The 18380-nt window shown below is 38.9% G+C and overlaps 1 protein-coding gene across 3 annotated transcripts in view; it reads left to right on the forward strand.

The window, feature by feature from the left end:
* The window catches only part of PPP2R5E (protein phosphatase 2 regulatory subunit B'epsilon), a 147138-nt gene that overhangs the window by 126070 nt on the left and 2688 nt on the right, over positions 1-18380 (forward strand). For 2 of the 3 annotated variants that reach the window (XM_055304222.1, XM_055304221.1), the window contains exons 6-13: positions 3567-3697; positions 3818-3877; positions 4791-4899; positions 6304-6357; positions 6460-6510; positions 8669-8788; positions 13103-13230; positions 15744-15845. In XM_055304222.1, coding sequence (XP_055160197.1) covers positions 3567-3697; positions 3818-3877; positions 4791-4899; positions 6304-6357; positions 6460-6510; positions 8669-8788; positions 13103-13230; positions 15744-15845 — 755 coding nt within the window. The remainder of the gene's footprint in view (positions 1-3566; positions 3698-3817; positions 3878-4790; positions 4900-6303; positions 6358-6459; positions 6511-8668; positions 8789-13102; positions 13231-15743; positions 15846-18380) is intronic. The other variant, XM_055304223.1, reaches the window with a different exon arrangement.

Genomic DNA, 18380 nt, shown 5'->3' on the forward strand with positions numbered 1-18380 from the left:
TTCCTTTATTCTCATGTCAGGGAGGGCTCAGGAAGACAAAGTTTTAGTCTTCGTGTCTTGATTTGGAGACCCTGATTGCCTCTTTTCATTTTGCCCTTCTCATTTCATGTAGATTATTATGAGGGTCAAAGGAGAGCTCTTTGGCTAAATCACTTCATGGTTCATCCCTGTTTGTTAGCTTCGGAAAGTCTGGTTTTGTAAACTAGGAGTCAGCAAGTTGACAGATCTATCTTTGCTCTGTAATCACCTTGGAAACTATCCAGCTTCTTTTCTCTGACAAGTTGCCTGCTATAATGTAGGGAGCACAGTCCACTAGGCATTTACAGATGCTGGATTATATTTCTCATTGCTTTTTTGTGGGGAGTGTATATATGACTAAGCACAAACATTTTATTTTGAAAATCAGAGCTCATCCTACTCCCCATTTTTTGGGCCTGTGCATTATTAATACTTCTAATTTTGTCTTTTATGCCATAAAATCATCAAAAACACGTTCTATAGAACAGCAGAAATGTCATTTATGTACTGTAATTTTTCTTTCTCATAGGACATGATATATATATATATGTTATATGTATTTGTGGCTTTGTGTAAATGATTTTAGTTAGATGCTGGGTAATGCATGTTTTTTGAGGGCCTAATGAAAACATTAGTTAAATGATTTTTGCTTAATTATTATATTTTCATTAAACTCTTAAGATTAACAGTACATACATAAGCATAGTTGATTCAGATTTTGCTAATACACCCCCTCAAACTTTGTTGGTTGCAAATTACTCATTAAATCCTTTTATAGCACTTAAAAATAGAAACCAAGTTAAAAAATAGAACTTAAAAGGTTAATTTATTTCCATTAACGAGGAATAAGATGAGTAGGTTAGGGATCTTATGTCATTTTGTGTGTGTTCGGTAGATAAGAGATAGCCCATGGGGCCTCTTTTACTTATAAGGACCACATACCTTTCTTTCTTAAACTGTTTCCTGTGGAAATATATAGTTGACTTGCTCATTGCTTTCCCTGTGGGCTCCCAAGTTTGTTCACGAGTGTGTGTGTGTGCACAGCAACAAGAACAGTTCCTGATGTGCGGAGATTGATTGGTCAATTGATTGCATGGTTAAATGGGCAGAGATGGCAGGTGTTTTAACAGCATCTTCTATTCTGATTGGCTGCTGGTGAAGGTATGTGCTGTTGTACCTACCATGAATACTCTCCTTCCATTTCAACTTCCTGATTTCTTCATGGGTCAGCCTGGATGTCACTTTCTCCAGAAGCCTTCCCTATCACTTTACTTCTCCCAAGTAAAATAGATTTTTCTGCTATGTATTTATATAGTATCCTAAACCATTTATGCTGTTTATTTACCTGTCTCCCTCATTTACACTAGGCTCTGTGAAGGCTGATTGTGTCTGTCTCCTTGCCCCATAGCTGGCTCTAATAGGCATACATATTTATTTGAGGTATTCATTTTTGGGGTGGGTGGGTGGGTGGATGGGTGGATGGATGGCATTATAGAGCCAAAATTGCATCTCTCTCACTGCCCAGTGTTGAAGATTTCCCTTCAGTTTGTACTTCCTGCCATTATTTGAAGGGCTATTCTTTGTCTATAATTTTGTCTTTTGTTCAAAGAAAAACACCAAGCAAAAGTGGATAATTTATTTGATTACTGCCCACTGAGTTATTCTTCTGCTCTCAGCCACATGTCTTAATCACCTGAATTATGCTTATGTATTTCTTGATAGCTTTTTTGGTAATTAGGGTAGTCTGTGTTCATTTGTATATTGTCTATATGTTCTTGAAATGTTTTACTATAAAGTCAACTTTAGTGTAAACAATAAGTGTTGCTTTATTGTGATGATAATGAATGTATGAGGAACACAGTAAAATTCAAACCAGTCTCCAACTTGGGTTTTCAGCTAGTGAACCTACGCACTGTTATTAAAAAAAAAAAAAAAACTTAAAAAAATAAATAAATAAAAACTCTATTGAGATATAATTCACATACCATAAAATTCACCCTTAAATGGTGAATTTTATAAATTATAAAATTCAGGTTTTTTTAGTTTATAATTCAGTGTTTTTTAGTGTATTTACCAGCTTGTGCTATCATCACTGCTATATAATTGCAGAATACTTTTTATCATCCCCCAAAGAAACACCATATTCCTTAGCAGACATTCTTCATTCTTTTTTTTTTTTTTTTGACATTCTTCATTCTGCTGTCTGTATGGATTTGTATATTCCAGGTATTTCATAAAAATGGAATCATATAATAATTGACCTTTTGTATCTGGCTTCTTTCCATGTGGTAGCATATATCATTATTCATTCCTTTTTATGGTTGAAAAAGATGGACATCAGGGTTGTTTCCACTTTTGGCTATGATGAATCATGCTGCTGTGAACATTCATGTGCAAGTTTTTGTGTTGACATATTGATACCAGGATTTAGTTTTTGACTTTATATTACAAATGAGTAGAAATTTTAAAAATGTTATTCATGGTTAGCATACATACAGAAATTGTAAATGCTCACCTCAGTGAATATTTATAAAGTGAGCACAACTGTGTAACAACAACTAAGCTCTACAAAGAACATTTCTGCTGTCTCTGGGGACTTTAAGATGTTGGCTTTGGTTTAGGTTGATTCATTTATTCGTATGCTCAAGTAGAGCTGAAGGTTCATTTTTTTTTTTTAGATTTTATTCATTTATTCATGAGAGACACACAGAGAGAGGCAGAGAGAGAGAGAGAGAGAGAGAGGGGCAGAGACACAGGCAGAGGGAGAAGCAGGCTCCATGCAGGGAGCCCGACGTGGGACTCGATCCTGGGTCTCCAGGATCACACCCTGGGCTGAAGGTGGTGCTAAACTGCTGAGCCACAGGGGCTGCCCAAGCATCTAACTCTTGATCTCAGCTTAGGTCTTGGCCTCAGGGTCATGAGGTTCAAGCCCTGCATTAGAGTGGAGCCTTCTTTTTTTTTTTTTTTTTTTTATTTTTTATTTTTTTTAAATTTTTTTTTGTTTTATTCATCTATGATAGGCACACAGTGAGAGAGAGAGAGGCAGAGACACAGGCAGAGGGAGAAGCAGGCTCCATACACCGGGAGCCCGACGTGGGATTCGATCCCGGGTCTCCAGGATCGCGCCCTGGGCCAAAGGCAGGCGCCAAACCGCTGCGCCACCCAGGGATCCCAGAGTGGAGCCTTCTTAAACAAACAAACAAACAAACAAACAAACAAACAAAAAACTACTTCATGGGGAGGATTAATACAAGTAGATTGCTTAGAAAATAGCGTGATCATACTAAGTGCTGTATGTGTTACCTCTTATTGTTGTCATTATGATTATTGTTATTGTGTCTTATCTCTTCATTAGAGTGTGAGTCCCTTGTTTGACTTACAAGTCATTCTATTTCCGAAAACCAGCACTGTACCTGGCACATAATAGATACTTTAATAAATTTTTGAGGAGGTAAAGGAGGGAGGGATTTTAAATGATGAGTGGCAGAATTTCTAAATCATTTCCTGAAACCACTTTTGACAGCTATGCTGTCTTTCATTTACAACAGCTTTTGGAGCTATTTGACAGCGAAGACCCTCGGGAACGGGACTACTTAAAAACAGTCTTACACAGAATTTATGGCAAATTTCTTGGTCTTAGAGCATTTATCCGAAAACAGATTAACAATATTTTTCTAAGGTAAGTGGAGGATGGGGGGAAAAGGAGAAGCAAAATTGGTGGCTTTATGGTAAAGTGTTAAACTTCAAATATTTGAACATAGTGTACTGACTTTATTCTTTCTTTTCTTTTTTAAAAAAGGTTTGTTTATGAAACAGAACACTTCAATGGGGTAGCTGAACTGCTGGAAATATTAGGAAGGTAAGCACATTTTTAGCTAATTGCTAATCTCAGGTGAATAGCATTTTGAAAATGAGATTCAAGTGGCACAGGGAAATGCTGACCTAGATCTCTTGCTGTATATACATTTGGTACTCTAAGCATGTTTCCCAACTGACTCTACAAGACATGATTTCTTGTCCTCCTTGCTCCTCAATTATGCATTGCTAATTCTGCAGGAAGGACTGAAAGAACTAACAGTTTGTTCGTTGCAACAGAGACAATAATACACCTAATTGCAGCCAAGGCAGTCACTCCACAACATCTTATTCTTGTTAGTTTCTTTGCCATTTTCAAAGGAACCATGTACCCAGGTGTAATTCTTGAACAGCTACTGCTGGGAGAAGTGGAATGAGTTGGAAAAGAGACAGCTGTTTTTGTAGGTTTTTATACACAGGGATGGTAATGTAACCAGACAATGTGATTACTTAGTTTCTCCTCCTAATATGAGAAGAAAATTAAGATGGAGTGACATTGTTTTTACTGTGACTTCCCCAGGAAGGGGCTCTTTGTCTATAGTATTCTTGGTCAGAGAAGAAATTTCAGGAACGATGTCTGCAAATGGAAAGGGTCATAAGTGAGGAGGGCAAATGATTTAGGGGGGAGGGAAAAATAAAGTTTTTGGTACAAAAGCTTTTGGGAATCATCCAGCTAGATTAAAGAGCATAAGAGCCTGTGCTAGGTTATCATAAGCAAATTTTCTTAAATTTCTTTCCTACTAAAATGTACTCTATTAAGTAACTCAGAAATTTTGAATGTCACTGGATGGGGTTTGGGTTGTTTTGGATCAAACATAAACCGATTTAGATTTAACCTGGTCTTCCAAGGGCAGGTTATCTCAGTTTAGCTGGTTGTGATCACACTGCTAATTCATGTTTCTTTTTCTTTTTCCTAGTATTATCAATGGCTTTGCTTTACCTCTTAAGGCAGAACACAAACAGTTTCTGGTGAAAGTGTTGATTCCTTTGCACACTGTCAGGAGCTTATCACTCTTCCATGCCCAGGTAGAATTTTATGCAACTACCTTTGGAAGCAAAATTAAAAGTTTACAAACTCAGTGTTTCTTTGATATTGATATTTCCTTAATTTAAAAAAAATCATATAAAATGCTCCCTGAGGAAAATTAAAATGTGTGCTGTTTTTCTGTGTATAGGAGAATCATGGGAATATTTTTCAAGTGGGAGGAGCATTTGTTCAGTCATCTCATTTTATGGAGAACTTTAGGACTTGCCTAGTTCACAAAATTAATATATTGAACATATTGCGCAGCATCAAATATATGTGGGTTTTCCAAATTTAGATCTTTGAACATGTGTAATCATTTTGGAGTATCCTGGAATGTTTTATCTCATCCTCAGTTGCATTAGTCTATCACTTGCTCTTTGCCCCCTCTTCCAGTTAATTCCCTATTTCCTTCTCACTTTCTATACACAAATAAACATATTCACAAATAAATCAATCAATATTTTCACATCTTTTTATTTTTAGCCTCCCTTATTTTAAAAAGCATACTCTGTTTTGTCCCAAGTCTGGTTTCCATGCTAATACTGCCTTGTGTGGTGAGCATGTCACCAGGGGACAGATAAATGATGTAGTGGCATTTTAATTTTAGTATTCCAAACCAATGGGAATGTTTTGAATTTGCATAAAAATGTCACACATTTTTCTGAGCAGTGTTCCTCTTTAAATGTGAAATTTTGTGTTTCGAGGAAAAATTAGTCCATATGTTTCTAATTTGGAACACCATTAAAATGTTTTGCAAGGGTGGATTTCTTGTCCAAAAATCTTTACGAGCCCTTTTACAAATCTTGCCTCCAGTTTTTGAAATATAGGCTATATCACATTTCATGATCGCGTAAAAGAATTCTTACCTAGATGAGGTAACATCAGATGTAAAACGTTTCACTCTTCTCACTGTGGCAGGTACACAACCTTTTATCTCTTCATGAAACCACTTCAGTTTGCATGGGCCACTTTAGGCAATCAACAGAGTGTTTAGTTAAGTGCCTATATTTCGTATGGGACTCTTCTGGAACCACAGTAAAATCCAGTACTGTTGAGGTTGGCAAAGAGAGAAAGGAAGCTTATGAGATGTAGCTTAGACTGTATGTAGATGAGACACTTTCAGAATATACTGAATGTGATATTTCTGCTTTTTATTAGCTGGATACTTCATGTCTCAGTATTCTTTAAAAAAGAATTCCCCTGGGGTGTTATTAGTGTCAATCTTTGGTTTGAAAAAGTAGCTTTTTATTTCGCTTTATATATATTTTATTTTTAAAATGAAGTGAACATGAAGTTACTAAAACCAGAGTCTAAAAACTTATTAGGAAGTTTTAATACGTCTTTTGAGCCCTTTTGAGTATATAGCATTTCCAATTTTGTCTTTCATTTTTCTGTTTCTCCAGCTGGCATATTGCATAGTACAGTTTTTGGAGAAAGATCCTTCACTCACAGAACCAGTAAGTATTTTTGCTGTAATTTCAAAAAGCTTCAAAATGACTACTTTTCATGAAGTACATGTAGAAAATTAAGTGCCATTGTTTTTCTCCTTTTCATTTTAGGTTATTAGGGGGCTAATGAAATTTTGGCCTAAAACATGTAGTCAAAAAGAGGTAAGTGCTTAATGTTGGTTGTGTTAAGAGCTTACTAAATACTCTGCAGAGTGTCAGGCTCTGAGGCAATTAGTATGTGTAAAAATACATTACTTCATCCAATCTTCATTTTATCTCTGTAAAGGAAGATTGCCATATTCACATTTTACTGATCTTTTTTTTTTTTTCTTAAAGATTTTATTTATTCATTCATTCATGAGAGACAGAGAGAGAGAGAGAAGCAGAGACACAGGCAGAGGGAGAAGCAGGCTCCATGCAGGGAGCCCGACGTGGGACTCGATCCTGGGTCCCCAGGATCACACCCTAGGCTGAAGGCGGCACTAAACCACTGAGCCCCCTGGGCTGCCCACGTTTTACTGGTCTTAAAATTGAAGCATAAAGAGCTTAAGTAGCTTCCCCAAGTATGCTAAATATAAGTGATTAGGCCAGAATCTCACCCTGATTCCTGAACCCTGATCTTTTATCATGCTCTGCTCAGTCCAGGGAAGCCCAAGTCAGGCTTTGGTTATATGTCCCACTATCTAGCTTTATCAAAGACAACCTTCTTTCTAGTGAGCACCTTCATAGTATGGAGGCTATGGTGTTATTGTAGATTGATAGCTAGAGCTACCTGCCCAAATACCCCACTTTAAAATAGGATATAGATGGGATCTTAACTGTGTACAATTAAAAAACATATTACAGACCTTTTGTTTCAGCTGCTCATAAGTGGTCCTGTATATTTCTGGCCTACAATCATTTGTACTTTTGCCAAGACCTAATCAAACCTGTGCCCTGTGAGGTTGTGGGGGAGTAAGTCTCTTAGCTTAGAGGTGACCCTAGCTGGGTGCCAGATCTTCACTAACTCTTCTATAGAGACCATGTGGAAAGTGGCCTAGCAAGAAAGGTCAGCTGTTAATTTGACATTTTGGGAGAATTTTGGGAGAACCTCTCTATGTATCTTGAGAAATGGCAAAGAGTCTACTGCCTACTATATGTTATTTTTAACAGCAGTATGCTCCTCCTTCTCAAATCAGTTTCAATTCTCCAAAACCCTACTTTACACAATTTCAGAAAGTCATCTAATTTTTTAATACCTGTTTGACAAAATTAAGCTATATATTGCTACCCAGATATATGAAAACATGGTCATTTTTCATATTTTAATTGCACAGTTAATTTTTAAGGTAAATTTTTTTATGCCTATATAGGTAACTGGTTTTGTTTCTCTGTCAGTTTTTCCATTATATTTTAAACAAATGTGCTACTGATTTGGCTCTCTTTTGTGATCTAAAAGCTTGGTTTCTGGGTGCCTGGGTGGCTCAGTTAGTTAGGTATCCTACTCTTGATTTCGGCTCAGATCATGACCCTGAGGTCCTGGGATCAGCAGTGTCGGCCTCCCTGCTCAGCAGGGAGTCTGCTTATCTCCCTCTTTCTCTGACCCTCCCCTGCTCATGCTCACTCTCCCTCTCTCTAAAATAAATAAATAAATCTTTAAAAAATTAAAAACTCTGTTTCTTGAGACACATAGTGCTAAGGTTAGGATTCATTGTGAGCAGTTGTGCACGTGTGCGTATGTGTGCAAACTGGGTTGGGTGTGTGCTAATGGGTTTCAAGTGGTACCTGTGTGTGGGTGAACCTGCTCATTTTTATCTCTCTGACTTTCTGTGTTCTGTTAACCAGGGTATCCTAGGGGAGTGCTTAGCACATAGCAGGAACTGTAAACATTAGCAGATTATCCACATGTGCCACTGTGAACTTTTGTCCATCCGTGCAGGAGGGCTACTCTCCCATTGTTTGAAAAATAAGAGTGGGGGGCAGATGCCAGGTTGATAGCACTAGAGAGGAGAGCCCCATGGAGACACTGCTGTTCCCCAGGGGCCTCCTGCAATGTGTGCCCCTTGTTCTGTGTTATAGATGTAGCACATAGAGAGTTTTTTCCAAAGTAAATGGAACCATACTTTCAAAGCTATAGGGCATTTGCTCTTAACAATTACCCTCTGCTGAATTCTTTGTGAAATGAACATCTAACATAAGATAATGCCTAATTTGTTCTGTTTGGTTTTATGTATAAATTTTTCTTAAAAGTCTTTTCTTATAAACTCTCATTAATCCTCATCATTCATTTGGATTTTTAAATGAAGTACCTGGCATTTTGTGTTTTTGTATGTACTTACAGGTCATGTTCCTTGGGGAGCTGGAGGAAATACTGGATGTGATTGAACCCTCACAATTTGTTAAAATTCAAGAACCTTTGTTTAAACAAATTGCCAAGTGTGTATCTAGCCCCCATTTTCAGGTTAGTAATAAAGAGAGGAGGAGCTGGAGTGGCCTATGCAACTATCTGGTTAAATTTCATTTGTATTGAAAGACATGTAATGGGCACTAGCTACCTGTTGTTTTTTTATTTGTTATTTTCTCATACAAAAATAATGATCATAATAACCACCTTTGAACATGTGTGGTGTGACAGCTACTTTGATGGTACTTTCTGTCTAGTAACTTCAGTACTCAGGATCACTCTACAAGAAAAGCATTATGATTTTTACAGATGTGAACACTGAAGTTCGAAGTGGTAAAATGACTTGTTTCAAGTAAAGTGGCTGAGTAAGAGGTGGACTGGTAGGGTTCCTATAGAGTGTAAAAGAGAATGTGAAAGCTTAAGAGGCAAAGAGAATACACATATACACTGTGCTAGATGCTTTACATACGTTATTCGTAAACCTCAAATTATAAGGCTCTCCCTCCTCGCCTCCACTCCCTCCCATCCCCCCGTGCTGTTTCCTAGATGAAAAAATCCAGACTCCCGAGAATGATTTTGCTTATGGCCCCAAGTTAATAAGGAGTGGAGTCAGGTGTAGCTTCCAGTGAAAGCTGGTGACCTTCCCATGGCACCACGCTGCCTCCTTGTGGCTGCTCTGGGGGATCACAGGGAAGTGAGCCTGGCAACCTTTTTTTCAACTGGGGCTGTTGCTGCAGAACCCACAGGAGGGAAGAAGGTGATCTGGAGTGAAAACATGTTAGGTTTTTTAAAAAAAAAAAACATGTTAGGTTTTATATCCTTTGGGTCTCTCACCAAAGGTCCAGATTGCAGACCTTGAAGATTAACTCTTTATATACTGCCTGTTGATTCAAAGAGATTGTTGAGATCGTAGTGTAGCACAGAATCACACTGCCAATGTGGTAGACTTAGCAGTGGACTTTTTCCCTGAGATGTCATTATCCTGAATAGAGACATTGGCTGTAGTTTTAATTTTTGACTTAAAGACATGTTAGAATGTCAAGGCAATGATCTTAAGACAATCATGTGATTGTACCACAACCCTCTCCCCCCACCCCGACCCCTTGCAAAAATGTGTAAACCATTATATGAGTCATTACATTGTCTGCAGATGATACAGCATAAGTCTAGATAAACAGACAACAATCACAGGATACCATGTAGGTGTTTTGTTTATTATACCTGGCCTGAGTGTTCGAGTGTCTGGATTGTCTACCTTGTTTTTCAGTTTTCATCAGGAGGTCTGACATTCTGGAAAGCAAGGAGCAGAAATCTCTCTCTCTCTTTTACTTCAGAAATCTCTTTTAAGATCACCAGGGAGGCTTAAATGATGCTCAGAAGCTTAGAAAGGAGGCAACATGTCTAGTCAGCTATGGCTGTGTCCATTCAGGTTGCTGTAAAAAAAATAGCCCAGATTGGGTAGATTATAAAAACAGCAGAAATTTATTTCTCTTGTCTCTGGAGGCTGGAAGTTGTATCAGGATGCCAGCACAGTTGGGTGAGGCCTCTCTTCTGAGTTGTGGATTTCGTGTATCCTCACTTGGCAGAAGGGGTATAATGATCTCCCTGGAGCCTATTTTATAAGCACTAATCCCATTCATGAAGCTCCACTCTTATGACTTCAGTACCTTCAGTACCTGACTAAAGGCCCCTTTACTAATACCATCATCTTTGGGAATTAGGATCTCAACATACAAATTTTGTGGGCACACAGCATTCAGATCACAACAGGCTTCTATAACAAAACACCACAGACCATGTGGCTTAAACCACAGAAATTTATTCCTCACAATTCTGGAGGTTGTAAGTCTGAGATCAGACTGCCAGCCTGGTCTGCTTCTGGTGAGGGCTCCTTCTCTGGCTTGCAGATGGCTGGCTGCCTTCTCATTGTGTCCTCACATGGCCCTTCCTTGAAGTGAGTGTGTGAGGAAGGAGGAGATCTCTCCCTTCCTCCTCTTAAGACTACCAGGCCTATCGGATTAGGACTCCACCCTTATGACTTCATTTAACCTTAGTTACCTCTTGAAAGTCCTATCTCCAAATACACATATTGGAGGGTTAGGGCTTCAACACCTGAATTTAGTCTGTAACAGAAAGAAAAAATTTAAAATTATTTGACAGAAGTAAAATTTAGAACAAAAGAAAGGAGAGTAAAGAGATTCTTCTTTATTCATTTGTTAAGTATTCCATTGGTGCATCCAGCAGACATTTTTCGAGTGCCACTCCGTGTAGCCACACACCATTTACTACTTTGCCCCCAGTGTGGCCTCGGGGTCAGAGGGCTCCAACCAGAGACAGCGCCAAGGTGCAAGGAGGATGGTGGGTCTCAGGAAAGTAATGATTTCTGTCCTAGTGTTAGAAATGCTAATTTTACTTTGCATAAGCAATGCCTTTCCTCTTTAAGGGGCTTTGCTGGATACGGACTTATAAGTGATTTTGCATAGCCACAGACAGATAACATTGATTAAGATACTTGTGAGCATTAGGTAGCAAGTAAACATTAGACTCCTAACTGGATATAGGAAAACCCTAGGTTTCTACCTCTTTACCAGCATCCTCCTGTGGTCTCTTTAAAAATTCTTCCTTTTGGTTGTAAGTTCCCGAATAGCCTCATGCGCATTCCTCCTTTTGTTCCTCTTTTTCCTTGTGCTCTTGGCTGAGCCACACCATGTGCTTCATGGTTTCTAGACACATTGCCCGTGTGGGCACCTATGCCCTCCTTTCCTGAAATTCCCTCCACTTGGAATGCCTTCTCCTTCTTCACTTCATCCTTCCAAGCCCAGCTTAGATGCTACTTCCCATGTTACATTCTTGCAGCTCTCCCCTCTCTCTGCCCCAGGTCATCCAGGTTGTTCATTCCACTCTTTCTACTGACACTTTGTTTCTTCTGTCTTGGTCACAGAATCTTGTCTTGGTCATAGAATCACAATTTACATTGGATAGGCTCACAGAGGCCCCCTTACCCCTTTCCCCCCAATGGCACAGGAGCTCCAAAGGGATAACAGAGTAAAGTTAAGAGCAGTGGCTTTGGAGTCTGCCACTTGCTAGCCATGTGGCCTCAAGGCAATGGCTTATATACTCTGAGCTCATTTTCCTCATTTGCTAGATGGAAATCATGGCACTTCTGCTGTGTTGGTTGTGAGGATTAAATGAGATAATATGTATGTGGAACACATAGCACAGTGCCTGGCTTAGAGTAAACATTCAATAATGATCTCAGGGTCTAGTGCTTCCTGAATCCCAGGATTTTTTTATTTTTTATTTTTATTTTTGGAAGCATGTTGAATAATGTAAATGGAAAGGCTTAATTTCTCAGAGTCTATTGGTGGGTACATCTTGTACCATTTCATTAAAGTTTAAGTCTAATTTAAATTTAATTTATTAAATTATAATGTAATTTCTTAATCTGGATGAATGAAAGCCACTCTTCTTTCTTTTTCTCTTCTAAAATTTACCCTTTTTAGAAATTTTAGCCTTTTTGAGATTTTTGGTTTATTATTTTTGATTACTTTTAAAATTGTTTAGTTTTTTTTTTTTTTTTGAGGCTTTCTTTTGAATTCATAGTCAGTTGGATAGCTTGGTGATCAGAGATAGCAAGCAGGTGTCCCTATGTCCAGAAACTGAATGACTTCTTCCCTGCTTACTCACCTGAAAGGAAGGGACCAGAGATAAACTGTGGAAAGAGTCTGGTCACTAGACTTGAGTCCTAGCTTTCACCATTTACTAGTAATGTGACCTTACCAGGGCCTCAGTCTCTCTGAGCATCAGTGTCCATCTCTCCAGTGGACACAACAGTGCCTAGTCCTGGGTGGCGGGAAGGATGGGACCTTTTCCGCACTGTAGCCCCAGTGGCTGGCCAGAGGAGTTGCTCAGCAAACGGGACTGCTTTGTAGAGATGAGCAGCTAGTTTTTTCTGAGTAACTGTTGCCTGAATACCAGCTGTGTGCTGGGCCCTGAGATTGATTTGAAGTGTGTGGGATGAAAGAAGTGAGCCAAAAGGGGGCTAATGACCTGGGAAAAGCAGTGTGCATCTAGAAGTAGAGGAAATGTATTTGGAGTTTGGGGGCCAGGTGGGGAAAATGTGGAATCAGATGAAACAGGCAGTAGGCAGAAAAGAAGTAGGCAAAAAACTTTTTTTTCCTTTCCCAAATTGATGAACCACTTTGGAACTTTCTGAAATTTAAGTCCACAAAAATGTAAAGTGTGATTAATATTTAATTTCACATTTGATTGAAAGATATAAAAATAGTCTTAAAGTATTTTTGTTTGGAGAAATTTTAGTTTTATGTCTTTTTTCTCTTTTAATATTTTCTTTTTCTTTTTTTTCCAAAGGTGGCAGAAAGGGCACTGTATTATTGGAATAATGAATACATCATGAGTTTGATAGAAGAAAACTCTAATGTCATCCTTCCCATCATGTTTTCCAGTCTTTATAGGATTTCAAAAGAACATTGGAATCCGTAGGTTTTCAGTTTTTCCCCTCTCCCTTCTTCTCTCCTACCTCCCTTCTTTTCTCCCTCCATCCCCCCTTCTCTTCCTCCCTCCTCCTCTTTTGCTTAATAAAATGTCTTGAATGCTTGCTATGTGCCAGATGCTGTGCCTGTTGATGAAGACAGACAGTGTGAAAATTCCTATTTTTAGAAATTCACTGACTGGGTTAGGGGAGATTCACTAGTAAATAGATATTTTATAAAACAATATTTTTTAAATGCTGTTATGTTAAAATATCTAGTTACTTGAGTTCCTGATTTGTCTGTGAATGTAGCAGAGCTATTTGAGGGATGTTCTGGGATGAGAGTAAGGGTTTGCAGATATCAATGAGGCATTGATGCTCAAACTGAGTATTACAGGAATGCAGCAGGTGGATTTATTTATTTATTCATGAGAGACTACAGAGAGAGAGAGAGAGAGAGAGAGAGACAGGCAGAGGGAGAAGCAGGCTGCATGCAGGGAGCCCGATGCAGGACTCTATCCCGGGACTCCAGGACCACGCCCTGAGCTGAAGGCAGGCACTAAACCGCTGAGCCACCCAGGGATCCCCATGAGCCACCCAGGGATTCCCCGCCTGCGTGGTTTAGTTGGTTAAGCGTCTGCCTTCAGCTCGGGTCATCATCCCAGGGTCCTGGGATCGAGCCCCTTTTAGGGTGTCGGGCTCCCTGCTCCGTGAGGAGTCTGTTTCTCCCTCTTCCTCTCTCCCACCTCCTGCTCATTCTCTCTTTCTCTGTCAAATAAATCTTAAAAAAAATAATAATTTTGAAAGAAGTATTTAACATCTAGTCCTATAAAAGTTAAAGCATTCTATATTTGAATGACTTTACATGTTTCTCTGTGGAATGAAAGAAAATTTAGAGTGGTATTAGATAATAGTAGATGTAATTAAGTATATTCATAGTATGCGTTTTGAAGTTTTGCACACAACTATAAAATATCACATTTCTCATTTTTCAAATTTGCCAAATTTTGTTACTAAAACTTGTAAAAACAAAGAACATGGTAAACAGTGAAGTTTCATTATATAGGCAGTCTCTTGAGGACCTAGAGAGTGGCTCTGGCGAGTGTGCTGTAGTTGGCCTTCTCCGTCACTGCTCATTGTACATGAGAGGGTCCTTTACCTCAGTAGAAGAGAGCTTAAGTTTTCCTTTAATGGTTTCAGAGCAGGGGCAACACAGCAAGTACACTTAGGTTTTGGAAACGTCAAATCCATGGTTTATTTAACCTATAGTCTCACTTATACCAGTGCTTTTTTCAGCAGTATTGGTAGCAGGTTTGCTGCCAAATAGTAGTAAAGTACATTTTTTGCAGAAGATGATGCTATTTAGAGTCTGAAGATATCAAGTCTGTCGTGGGCATAGTCCTCATGCTGTCAAGAGCTTATTCTTCTTCTTGATAAAGGTGTACTGCCATTTTTTCTATTTAGCTGTTTCCATTTAGCTGTTCCACATCACCAGCTTGCCAGTCACCTGACCAGAGTATGTCCTGGGTCAGCAAAGAGACTCAGCCGATGTTAATGGACTGAAACAAATTACAACTAGAAACTTAACTAATGGGCAGCTGGTATTCAAGCAGCTAAGCATCTGCCTTCTGCCCAGGTTGTAATCCTGTAGTTCTGAGGTCTTGGGATTGAGTCCCACTTTGGGCTCCGTATTCTGCAGGGAGCTAGCTGGCTTCTCCCTCTGCCTCTGCCTCTCTTTCCCTCTGTCTCTCATGAATGAATAAATAAAACCTTTAAAAAAAATATTAAAATACCCAACTTAGAGGGGTTTGGTATCATATCTTTGAATATGAATAATATATATATTATTTGTTTCCATGAGAACAGCTTTCAATTTTGATGAATTATGTATATTATCATTTTAAAAATAAAATTCTGGGGGTGCCTGGGTGGCTCAGTCAGTTAAGCATCCAACTCTTGATTTCGGCTCAGGTCATCATCTCAGGGTCGTGAGATGGAGCCCCATGTCAACTTCCATGCTGGGTGTAGAGCTTGCTTAAGAGTCTCTCCCTTTGCCCTTCCCCAACTCCCTCCCTCTCTTCCCCCTCTCCCTCTCTTTTAAAAAATAAATAAAATAGAACAGTCTGTGCAAATTCAAGGCTCTAAGGTTAGTTCCACCACTGGTGCTCCTTTTTAGGGTGAAGTGGCTTTATTTTTGTACTTGTCTTTTTATTAAATGAAGTTAACAAGTGCCCACAGGCAAGTCTATTCTGGGTACCAATAATTAGAAAGGCAAAATTAGATTTTTCTTCTTCTAATCCTGCCAACCCCTCAGAAAAATATCTTGCCTGGAATAGTAACAAATGGAACTCTCAATGTGGAAATGAACTATAGGTCCTTTCTAGTTGTTTCAACTAAGAAGAGATGGAGATTCTACAATACAAGGAATTCACTCAGACACAGATTGCGCTCTCACTTTCTCTGTGCAGCTCCCATTATATAAGACTAACCAACATGTTCTCTTTTCTCTGTGCATCCCAGGGCTATTGTGGCGCTAGTGTACAATGTGTTGAAGGCATTTATGGAAATGAACAGCACCATGTTTGATGAGCTGACAGCCACATACAAGTCAGATCGTCAGCGGTAACTTTTTAAAGCTTTTTTGTCAGCTGTGCATAAAACTGTTGGGTTCTTTCCTTGCTCTTTGCTACAGTTGCCTCATTGCACCCAAAATCATTAGCACAGTTTTATTTATTTACATGTTCATTTTTGCATGCTCATTAGCTGTGTCTTTATTAGTGTGCCACTCAGTAACAAAGTATCATTTTAAGAAAGGCTGTTTTCCTCCTTTCCTTCTGTAATGTTTCTCTTCTGCCTTAGAGTTAAAGGCCTGGCATGTAACTGATACTTCAGGCGCGTTGAGGGGACCATCAGGTGGTTTGTCATCTGAGTTCACCTCCATCCTGAACTTACTTGAACTAGAATTGGGCAGATCTTGTGTACTTCAGTCCAGCACCAAGAAGGATGAGGCATCAAATTTATTTAGCTCCTAAAAAAAAAAAAAAAGAAATAAAAATGATTTAGCTCCTTAGCCCAGAACTAACTTACTACTCTGGCACACAACAAATTTATTGGGATTTAAAGGACAGTGGAAAGAACATGAAGGTCAAGAGTCTGGTATTATACAAATATTAAAATGTTTGAGACCAAAAAGGAAGAAAAACCAGTTGACCTCTTTACATAAATGCTTATGGCTTATAAAAGCCTTTTTTGGTTTCATATACATGAGTTTTCAACTTTATTATTTCTCGTTCAACATGTCCAACTGTATTCCAGAAGATATTGTCTTGGTCCATTTGTGCTGCTATAACAAACAAACATTTGTGCTGTGACACCAAATAACGCATAGCTTTTAAACGCATAGCTTTTAAATTTATCTCTCTCTGAGTTCTGGAGGCAGGAAGCTAAGATTGTAGTGCCAGCATGGTTGGATAAGGGCCCTCTTTCTGATTCATGGCCAACACTTTATTTCCAAGTCCTCACATGATAGAAAGGACAAGGAATCTCTGTGGGATCTCTCTTATAAGGTCATTGATGCCATTCATGAGGGCTCCAACCTTATGACCTAATTATCTCCCAAAGGCCCAGCTACTGAGCCCATCATCACCTTTGAGGGTGAGGATCTCAACTGAGGAATTGGGGGTAGGACAGGACACAGATACTTAGACTGTGGCATTGGTATACTTGGAGAACTTGAGGAAAATCTAGAGAGCTTGTTAGTAGTGGGCTTCTAATTTGGCTTTGATCCAGAAGCAAATGTCAGCTTTATTTATTATAAAACCATGGACTTTAGAAGATCCCAGCAATGCGTACAAGTGTTCATGCCCAAGACCTTGCCGAACCTACTGAACAAAGCTATGTGTGGTTCCTTCGCTGCTTTGCTTTCCCTGATTTTGCATGTGTTACCTGCATTTTACTGATAAAAAGAGCAGTGTGGGGAAAGGCATGGTGGTGGGGCAAAGGACTATCACAGTGATTTTTATATAACACTAGAATAAAATCAGTTATGGGGTATGTTGTGCCATACTTGTAATTTAAAGAACTTTTAACTGTTTGCATTTGTTGTAAATCACTACATTTATAACCCTCCTTGTCTCAAACTTCAAGTCTTTAAAAATTTTATCTAAGTAGAGGAAATAAAGGGCACATTCTCATATTGTGGCATACCATTAAAGAGTGTGTTGTACATAATATCTTTTTGTTAATAACGACTGAAAACCCATAATTATTATCCCAGTTCAATAAGGATTAAATAAAACTCTGTAGAATTCCATTAAGAGAAATAAAGACCTTATTCCTAAAATTATCAAATTGAATTAAATTAATTCATATTGGGATCCCTGGGTGGCGCAGCGGTTTGGCGCCTGCCTTTGGCCCAGGGCGTGATCCTGGAGACCCGGGATCGAATCCCACGTCGGGCTCCCGGTGCATGGAGCCCGCTTCTCCCTCTGCCTGTGTTGTGTCTCTGCCCCTCTCTCTCTCTCTCTGTGACTATCATAAATAAATAAAAATTTTTAAAAAAATTAATTCATATTTAATGAATTTTAGTAGTAAAACTGTTTTCTGATCATTTATCATTTAAACTAAACAGAACGGGCATCCCTGGTGGCTCAGCGGTTTGGCGCCACCTTCAGCCCAGGGCGTGATCCTGAAGACCCGGGATCGAGTCCCACATCGGGCTCCCTGCATGGAGCCTGCTTCTCCCTCTGCCTGTGTCTCTTCCTCTCTCTCTCTGCATCTCTCCGTGTCTTTCATGGATGAATAAATAAAATCTTTTAAAAAATAAATAAATAAACTAAACAGACCGAATTCTTGGAAAAGATACCTATTGACCAACAGGTCCAGGAATGGACACAGCAAAGTTAATTCTGGTGTATTAGAATGACTTACCATGAACAGACTTTCTTAATGAGACCAGGACTTTTTTTAAAGGAAGGATAGTATTTTGTCAAATGAGTGATAGAAGATTGTACTGACTAGATGGAAACATTGGCTTCTCCTTGGATATGGGAATAGGCAAAGATAAAAAAGATTTATTTGGTGTTATTAGAGAAAAGCTACATGAAGGGGTTCACTTTTGGATAGCACCAAATTTAAGGTTCAGTTCAGATCAAATTT

This window comes from Nyctereutes procyonoides, unplaced genomic scaffold (genome assembly GCF_905146905.1).
Source record: "Nyctereutes procyonoides isolate TBG_1078 unplaced genomic scaffold, NYPRO_anot_genome, whole genome shotgun sequence".
Taxonomy (NCBI): Eukaryota; Metazoa; Chordata; class Mammalia; order Carnivora; family Canidae; genus Nyctereutes; species Nyctereutes procyonoides.